General features: G+C 49.9%; 1 protein-coding gene across 5 annotated transcripts in view; it reads right to left on the bottom strand.

Annotated features, from left to right (window-relative positions):
* Positions 1-438: 438 nt before the first annotated feature.
* SPECC1 (sperm antigen with calponin homology and coiled-coil domains 1) overlaps positions 439-9295 on the bottom strand; it is a 285514-nt gene continuing 276657 nt past the window's right edge. For all 5 annotated transcript variants that reach the window (XM_040453091.1, XM_040453086.1, XM_040453087.1 and 2 more), the window contains one exon: positions 439-3648. In XM_040453091.1, coding sequence (XP_040309025.1) covers positions 3559-3648 — 90 coding nt within the window. In that variant the 3' untranslated portion in view covers positions 439-3558. The remainder of the gene's footprint in view (positions 3649-9295) is intronic.

Genomic DNA, 9295 nt, shown 5'->3' with positions numbered 1-9295 from the left:
TGATGCCTCGGCACGCACAGTGCACCGGGGTCTGGACACACAGACGACTCGGGTCTGTTAGAGTTCATACGGGCTCTGCCTGCTCAACCTTGGTACAACTGCCGCCTGTGGTCTCCAGGACCCGTGCACTGAGTGGGGGCGGCCTGTGCGGGCGCCTGTGCTGTGCTCATCTGCGCGGCCCCAGGGGGGTGACTTTCACAGGAGACTGTGGTCGCAGCCCTCTTGCCGTGAATGGAGGGAGGCGGAAGAGCCATCAGGACCCCAGTCCTTTCTGGCAACTTCCAGTAACGCCAGAGAGAGCAGCTCAGTTGGGGCGGAGGGGGGAGGGGCGACCACGGCCCAACACGGAATAGGGACACGAAGCCGCTAGCCTGAACCGAGGCTTGGCGTTCCGACAAAGTGCCAACCATCAACGTCACCGGGAAAAATTCACCATCGGACAGAAACAAAATATATTTATTAGAAATGTGACACAGTCGTACATCATACACTTCCAAATGTTAATAGTTAATACGTCTACGTTGGCACGTCACGTCCCGACAGTGCTGGGTGTGCTCTTTCTAGAAACGAGGCCACAGATATATCCACTGTATTCAACTAATGTAGTTAAAATTAGTGATCGGCCGAGATGGCGTAGACTTAGCCGCAGTCTAGCCTGGGTCGGAGGAGTGACACACCCAGGGCACTCGGGCAAACGGGATACTTAAAAGTACTTCTTAAAAAGGTAGCTGTGTCCTGTTCTTTACTGCGTGTCACTGGTGGTTCACCTCAAAATGGCACTCGAGCTTTGGGCCAGGAGGAAACGCGGCCGGATTTGGCATATGGGTTTGTGTACGGGGGCCGAGTCCTCTCCTTCCACGGGCTTCCACGGGCTTCCGCGGGCCGGTGAAGTGCCTGCCCTCCCCCGAGAGATTCAGGGAACATCGGTTTCCGCGGGGGAAGAGAACACCGCAGATGAACGTTCGTCACCGCCGCATGGCTCACCGCTTAGGGAAACTCTCAACCAAAGCTACAACACAACAGCTGAATGAAGAACGAAAACCCAAGACTAACGTCATTTCTGAAGTGAGAAGGGACTAGGGTGGGAAGGGAAGTGGGCGTTCGCCTGGTTCCTCAGAATATGCTCGCCCTGGGGAGCAGGGGCGGGGGCACCACCATCAGGCAGCTAGAGTTCACGTCCACGAAAGATCTCCCAGTGAACGAACCCGTGGACTCGGCTTTAAGTCTTTGAAGAACTCCTCCACTCTGCTGGGGCAATTAAAAATGGGTCTAAAATCCCCATCCGGTGGCCCAGCACTGGGGCGGGGACAGCCTGCCCCGGTCTGAGGCTCTGCGAGTGCTGGAAGGCCCGGTCCCCCTCGAGGGACCCTGCGGGGCCAGACCTGCCCCCCAACCACCACCAGGCTTCCCCTTCTGGAAGCGTGCCCACTGGCAAAGAAAATGGTAGTCAAGGACCTTCTTTGAGTTATAAAAATAAATGGCACATGGCCTTTCTTTCATAGGACATTTCTTTCTTTTTCAGCTAAAGGGAGCAGGCTCCAGTGTTGGAGGAGAAGAAACGGCAACGTCACCCCTGCATAGACCTTGCTTCGCCCAGAGCTGAATCATCGGACTCATTTACTGTAATCACTAAAAACAGGGCCCAGTAATGCTAAACACCCCCTCCAGGTATCCCTAGACCTCTTCGGCCTCTCCCACACAAAACCCCGAAGTAATCCCAGATTAAACACAACAACCGAGAGCTCACCCTGATACTCGGGATACTAACCTTTCCCCACAGCAAGGGTGAGCAAGGCAGAGGCTTGGAGGTCATAGAAATGCCTGTTATGTCAACAAAAGACAGATGCATGGAGCCACACAGGGAATCCCTTCCATTTGGATACGCTCCTCAGGAAGGAGTAAAGTAAATTTGCTCAGGCTGTGCCTCCATTTCCACTTGAAAACAAAAGAGCCACTGACAACGCCATCCTCCCCAAACTGCTCCGGAGAGACCTCAGATGCCACTCACCGCCCTGCCCTGAGGAGCAAGAGGAAAGGCCTTCTCTCCTCTCCGTGGCTGTCAGGGGAACTCTGGAAACATACAGAAGACATCCCTGGTTCGACGGCAGGGGCAGGCCAGGAGGGTGCCTTTTGAACACATTCCGCAGGAGATCCTGATCTAGGGCCACAGAGGACAGGTAAGCAGGCAGGTGTGGCAGCCTGAGAGTGAGGGGTGGACCCCCTGCAGAGATTTACTGTAGAGTGACACTGGGAGGTCCCAGGGACTGACACAGGGACGGCCCTTGGGGGCAGTGGGGAGGAATCACTTGCATCAGCAGGTGGCAGGCACTGAGGTCACCTGACTACCCTGTGAGCCACGCCTTCACGTGCTACATGATGCACATTTGCGGGCCCCACCGACCTCCAGGGAGCTGCCAGGTCCGTCCTCAGCGGGTCTCCCTGCAAGATCTGGGGCGGGGGGGGGGGGGGGGAGTGCCCTCTGCAGCCACTAGGGGTGACGGCAGGACGGTAGACGGTTCACTTCTAAATGGAGCCATCCCTGCCCACCGCTCAGGGCTTGCTGTTGCCATGCAGATGTGAAGGGCCCGAGGAGATACCGAAGACTGGAGTCTAGAGTTCAAATACTGTTTTCGCCTGCCGTCCGCCCGGCACCTCTTCAGCCTGTTGGCGCAAACACACGAAGACCCGGGTGGGCGCAGGCCGCTTCGCACGCAGGGGGCTTCCTGTTAGGTTCGGCACCTGGGGCAAACGTGTGCGGGCGTGCACGGGCGTGTGGACTCGCGGGGCAAACACAGCAGGCGGGCAGGTGCTGACGGGTCCCTTCCAGCACGCGGGGGACTGCCTGGCCCGGGGCTTCGGAGCGTGACCGCGTCCCAGCACACGGACGGACACACGCTTCTCTCCGCGAGCCACCCCACGGGCCACCGCAGCAAAGCGCCCACGGGCTGCTTTGTGTGCTGGCGCGTCTTGTCTTCCCCCCAAAGACTCCAGTAAGTGACAGCGAGATGTAAACTGCTCAGTCCGGTTCTAGGTGTTCAAACTGTTGTCTGGAAAGGAAGCGTTACAGCCCCCAAAAGGCAGGGCTGGGGCGTTTTTCCAAGCTGCTCCAGAGCCAAGTGTTGGTCCTTTTTGTGTTTTGATGAGCGTGTGGGTTTCGGAGGCCGTGGGTGGTGGCAGGGGGAAAGTTTTTCTAAAGGCCAAAGGAAGGAGTTTTAGTGAAAAGATGGCTGTTTGTCGTGAGGCTCCGCAGCCCACGGGTGAGGTCGTGGCATGTGACCGGAGATGTCCTACTGGGTTCTCACGGAGTGAGCCTGGGCGTGGACCCTTAGGTCTAGAAGGAGGGAGGCCCGTGGGAGAGCAGGCTTTCCAACTTACGTGCCAAATGCATCTAGATTAAAAGTAGGTGTGCCCTGGAACCCAGCTCCGTTTTTATTTGTGTGTGGGCCCCCCCGGATCGAGCGTTGAGGGTGGTGGACGGAGCAGGGCCTGTGCAAAGTGACCAGGTGCCCCCAGGACAGGCTGCGGGCGGTGGGCGGCTGCTCGAGGGCCCTTCCGGGTTTACGTCTCAAAGTACTTGTAGATCTGGGCCACGTACTGCATCACGCTTTGCCAGTCGGGCCGGTCCGTGTACAGCATCTCACTGAGCTCCTGCGGGAAAGAGGAGGAGGTCACGGGGGGACACCACAGACCGCCTTCCCACAAAGGGGCTCAGAGCCTGGTCCAGGATGGTGCTGCCTGGAGACCCCCCCCACCTGCATGGACAGGAGGCATGGGCAAGTTAAAAGAAAAGCGTTTTATTCCTAATCAGGAGATACTGTCCCTTTTAAAAAACATTAGACAGGACTTCCTCCCCCTTTTCATCTTAAGAGCATGACAGCATTTTAAAGAAAACTTTGTGGGGCGCCTGGGTGGCGCAGTCGGTTAAGCATCCGACTTCAGCCAGGTCACGATCTCGCGGTCCGTGAGTTCGAGCCCCGCGTCAGGCTCTGGGCTGATGGCTCAGAGCCTGGAGCCTGTTTCCAATTCTGTGTCTCCCTCTCTCTCTGCCCCTCCCCCGTTCATGCTCTGTCTCTCTCTGTCCCAAAAATAAATAAATGTTAAAAAAAAAAAATTTAAAAAGAAAACTTTGTAGGGGCGCCTGGGTGGATCAGTTGGTTAAGCATCTGACTCTTGGCTCAGGTCGTGATCTCACAGTTTTGTGAGTTCGAGCCCCGCATCCGGCTCTGTGCTGACAGCACACAGCCTGCTTGGGATTCTCTCTCTCCCTCTCTCTCTCTGCCTCTCCCCTGCTTGTTCTCGCTCTCAAAATAAATAAATAAACTTAAATTAAAAAAAAAAACTTTCTTGGGGCGCCCGGGTGGCTCAGTCGGTTAGGCGGCTGACTTTGGCTCAGGTCATGATCTCACAGTCTGAGTTTGAGCCCTGCGTCGGGCTCTGTGCAGACAGCTTGGAGCCTGGAGCCTGCTTTGGAATCTGTGTGTGTGTCTCTCTCTCTCTCTCTCTGCCCCTACCTGTTCATGCTCTGTCTCTCTCTGTCTCAGAAATAAACGTTAAAAAAAAAATTAAAAAAAAAAAAAGCTTTGCAAAGAGAAAGTCACCCATAATTCTATTATCATAAAACAATTTCCACTTTCCTAAGTTATATTTACAGGTACCCCTATGTTCTCCCACGCTTCCATCGAGTGGACATATCGTGTGCTCTGAGTTTTTTTACTTCATGCTTTCCATGCACAATCTCACGGGCTGCTGTGTCGCGACGCTGGCCGTCGCGGGAGGGAGTGCACACAGCCCACGAAACTGCTGCCCCACAACCCACACGACATCTAATGCTCGCCGTGGGGCGTGCGCTCACTTCTTCACGTTACAGACTTTGCCGTAAGCACCTCCGTGGGCGGAGTTGTTGAATTCATGCCTTGAGATGAATTCCCATGAATGGGATGGCCATAAAAGCCTTGACCCAATTGAGAATGCAACCAGCGTCTTATCAGAATCAGGTGTCAGACCATTTAATGTTTTTGTCGTTGTTGTTTGTCCCCTTGTTTAGTAGGCTATCAGCAAGAGCAGAGGAGGCCACAAAGTGACAGACAGGATGGCTGGGCCAAATGTTCCTGAAATACATGCCACCAAAGGTATTAGAAAATTCACTTCGGGACTGAATTTGGATTCTTTTGTGGTCACAAGAGGATAGTAGACAAGGACTCTGATGGAAAGCCAGGAGTAGAGATGCCGTGGAAAATCAGGGTTGAACTTATTGAGCACATCTGTTCTTGAGCAGTGACAGAACTGAGGCCTGTCACCAGCCATTTATTTCCTGTTCCCACAACACCTAAATATATTTGACCATTTCTACTTCCTGGTTATGCTAAAAAATTATCAGCCTCTCTCTGGTCATGGGAAAGGAGTGAAAAGGCAGCGAGTGGAACATTATAGACAGATCTACTGAGAACAATTTAAAAACATAATTTTCACAGAATACAAGGATTAAAAGTCTCCTTCTACATAAACTACTGTGGGCGGGACTGTGCACACAGACCGATGCATGAAGAGCTAAGCTTCTCACAATAGCAGGGCTGTTTATATGGCAATAGTGAAAATAAACCATCAAGAATTGAGTGTGACTTGGGGTGCCTGGATGGCTCAGTCCGTTAAGCGTCCGACTCTTGATTTTGGCTCAGGTCATATGATCTCACAGTTCGTGGGATCAAGCCCTGTGTTGGGTTCCATGCTGACAGCACAGAGCCTGCTTGGGATTCTCTCTCTCTCTCTCTCCCCCCCTCTCTCTGCTCCTGTCCCACTCGTGTTCTCTCTCTTTCAAAATAAATAAACTCTAAAAGTTAAAAAAAAAGAAAAATTGAGTGTGACATTTAGGAGGCAGGGGAGGTGCTCTGAGAAAGGAAGCCACACCTATGAACCAAGAGAGATGACAAGCCTCCCTCCCTGTGACGGCGAGGATGGGTCTTGTGTCTCAGAGAGGACACAGGAGTCGGACTGACGCTCGCAGCTTTACTCAGACTATCTCACATGCCTGAACCTAACAACAGTAACATTACTATATTTTGGCACATTGTCAACATTGCAGCTGAACACATCTGGAGAAATAATTATGGCACATTTCTGGGGATGGGCGAGTAAGCCGCCTGAACAGAAATCTGAGGACGTGTGACATGTATTTGAATCAGTAGCTGAAAACCTTTCAAAATGGAAAACACCAGGCTCGGATGGTTTCACTGGCTGATTCTGCCAGTTCTACACATTCCCTTCCAGGAAATAGAAGAGGAGGGAACACTTCTTCACTCGTTCTCTGGAGCCAGCGTTGCCCTAATACCAAATCAGACAAAGACTTTAATGAGAAAGCTATCGATTTTCTCACATGAACACAAACACAGATGTCCTTAACAAACATTAGCAAACTGAATCATGATCAGGTGGGGTTCATAGCAGGAATGCAAGGGAGGTTCAACATCCAAAAGTCAGCATTGTTATTATTGCCAGACTTAATAAGAAAAGTCATATGGTCACATCAGCAGATGCAGAAAAAACATTCACACATAAACCCTGGAGATATTTGTGGGTTTGGTTCGAGACCACCACAATAAAGCAAACATAGCTTAAACAAGTCAAATGAATTTTTTGAGTTGTCAGTGCAGATAAGTTATAGTTACACTACTGTAGTCTATTCCGTGTGCCATAGCATATGTCTAAAAAAACCCACAAGGTACGTTTGACCCTTGCACAATGAAAAAGCTTGAAATACTTTGAGAATTACCAAAATGTGACACAGAGACAGGAAGTGAGCAAGGCTGTTGGAAAAATGGTGCCAACAGACTTGCTTGACGGAGGGTTGCCACAAACCTTCAATTTGCAAAAAATGCCGTATCTGTGAGGCTCAATAAAGGGAAGCACAAATGAGGTATGCCTGTACACAAAATTCAGCAACTATTCATGATAAAAACACCCAAAAGACTAGAAAAGTAGGGGGCGCCTGGGTGGCGCAGTTGGTTAAGCGTCCGACTTCGGCTCAGGTCATGATCTCACGGTCCGTGAGTTCGAGCCCCGTGTCAGGCTCTGGGCTGATGGCTCAGAGCCTGGAGCCTGTTTCCGATTCTGTGTCTCCCTCTCTCTCTGCCCCTCCCCCGTTCATGCTCTGTCTCTCTCTGTCCCAAAAATAAATAAAACGTTGAAAAAAAAAATTTTTTTTTAAAAAAAAGACTAGAAAAGTAGAAGGGCATTTCTTTTACCTAATAAAGGACACGCACAAAAACCGAAAGCTGACATCATACTAAATGGATCTTACTCTCCCAGTAAGATCAGGAGGAAAGAACAAGGCAAGGATGCCTTCTCTCACTTTTTCTACTGGACACTGTACCAGAAGTTCTAGCTAATGCAATAAGGCAAGAAAAAGAAACAAAAGGCATACAGATTGGAAAGGCAGGACTAAATCTGTCTTTATTTGCAGGTGAAATGATAGTTGATGTAGAAAACTCCAAAGAGTCTACCAAAAAACCCACTGGAACTAATATGCAAGTTTAGCAAGATCTCCGTCAACAGCTTTCCTACGAAATACCAGCAATGGACAACTGAAATGTGAAACCAAATCAAACCATTTAAATGGCACTAAATTTTTAAAAAGGATTTATATGCAGAAAACTTGTTTATAAAACACTATATGCAGAAAACTACAAAGAAAGAAATCTACTGATGAAAGAAATCAAGAAGCTCTAAATAAATGGAGAGTATTCTATGTTCATGGATCTATAGAGACAACATAATCCCAATCAAAATCCTGGCAAGGTCTTTTTGGGGGGTAGATATTGACAAACTGATTCTAAAATCTATAAAGCAAAGGAACTAGGACAACCATATAAATTCTAAAAAGAAGAATAAAGTTTGACGACTTAACTTCACAGTTAAAAAAAATTTTTTTTAACGTTTATTTATTTTTGAGACAGAGAGAGACAGAGCATGAACGGGGGAGGGTCAGAGAGAGGGAGACACAGAATCTGAAACAGGCTCCAGGCTCTGAGCTGTCAGCACAGAGCCTGACGCGGGGCTCGAACTCACAGACTGTGAGATCATGACCTGAGCCAAAGTCGGCCGCTCAACCAACTGAGCCACCCAGGCGCCCCTTAACTTCACAGTTTATAAAGCTGTATTAAAAATTTTTGTTAAGTCAATTTGACATTAAATTTAAAAAATTGAAAAAATGGTTTTAATGTTTATTTTTGAGAGAGAGAGAGAAACAGTGCGAGTGGGCGAGGTGCAGAGAGACAGAGAGAAAGAGAGAGAGAGACAGAATCGGAAGCAGGCTCCAAGCTCTCAGCTGTCAGCACAGAGCCCAAGGTGGGGCTTGAACTCATGAACCGCAAGATCATAACCTGAACTGTCAGATGCTTAACTGACGGAGCCACCCAGGTGCTGCTACAAAGCTGTATTCATCAGGACAGTGTGGTATTGGCCAAGTGACAAGACACTTAGATCGTGTTATACGTATTTTACCACAATAAAAATAATTGAAAAGACAGGGCTTCCTGCCCTTGGGAGCTCATGGTCTTGGGGAGATGGGATGAAGTCCTATAATCAGACACATCACAACATAACACAGCATGTGCTACATAGTACGAGGAGTAAATGCTGCTCTAAGAACCCAAAGGTGGGCACGGCTGTCCTGGATGGAGGGTCATGGGGCAGGTTAAGACGTGGGCTCTGGAGAAGGCCGGCCTGCCTTGACTCTTGCCTCCGCTATTCACTCCTGTGTGAGCTTTTATGGAACAGCACCCGCCTCACTGTCCTTCCTGTAAGGAGCATCTGTCGTTACAGGACTTCTGAGAGGGTTCAGTGAGTCAACATATGGAAAATGCCTGGCGCGTGGGAAACGCGAAAAAGCAATTTTTCACGCTATTAAACTCAGATGAACTCTTTGAGTATCCTTTATAAAGTTTACACTACGGTGCAGGCTCACTTACGCCTACAGAATCATTCAGACACCGTCATCAAAGCCTGAGTTGTAATGACCCCCTCCTAACCTCCGTGGGTAGTGACTGTCCGGGTGGCTTACTCGTTAAGCAACACTGTCACAGACTGTATGACTCAGCGTGAGAGTGCTCCCCTCACCAGCATACAAACACATCAGTCCTCAGAGGACACACCTTCTGGCTGTCGTTCCGGTAATGGCAATGTGATGCCACACATCCTCTCTTATCTATTCGTTCCACGGGGAGTGGCTCACCCTTGTCATGTGGTGGCCTAAATTTCTACCCTACGCTGAGAAAGTGGCTGAGAAAGAATGCATTTTTTT

This window comes from Herpailurus yagouaroundi, unplaced genomic scaffold (genome assembly GCF_014898765.1).
Source record: "Herpailurus yagouaroundi ecotype Mexico unplaced genomic scaffold, PumYag 208, whole genome shotgun sequence".
Lineage (NCBI taxonomy): Eukaryota > Metazoa > Chordata > Mammalia > Carnivora > Felidae > Herpailurus > Herpailurus yagouaroundi.
Note: the sequence above shows the minus strand (reverse complement) of the source record. Positions and strands in the feature narration are given on the sequence as shown.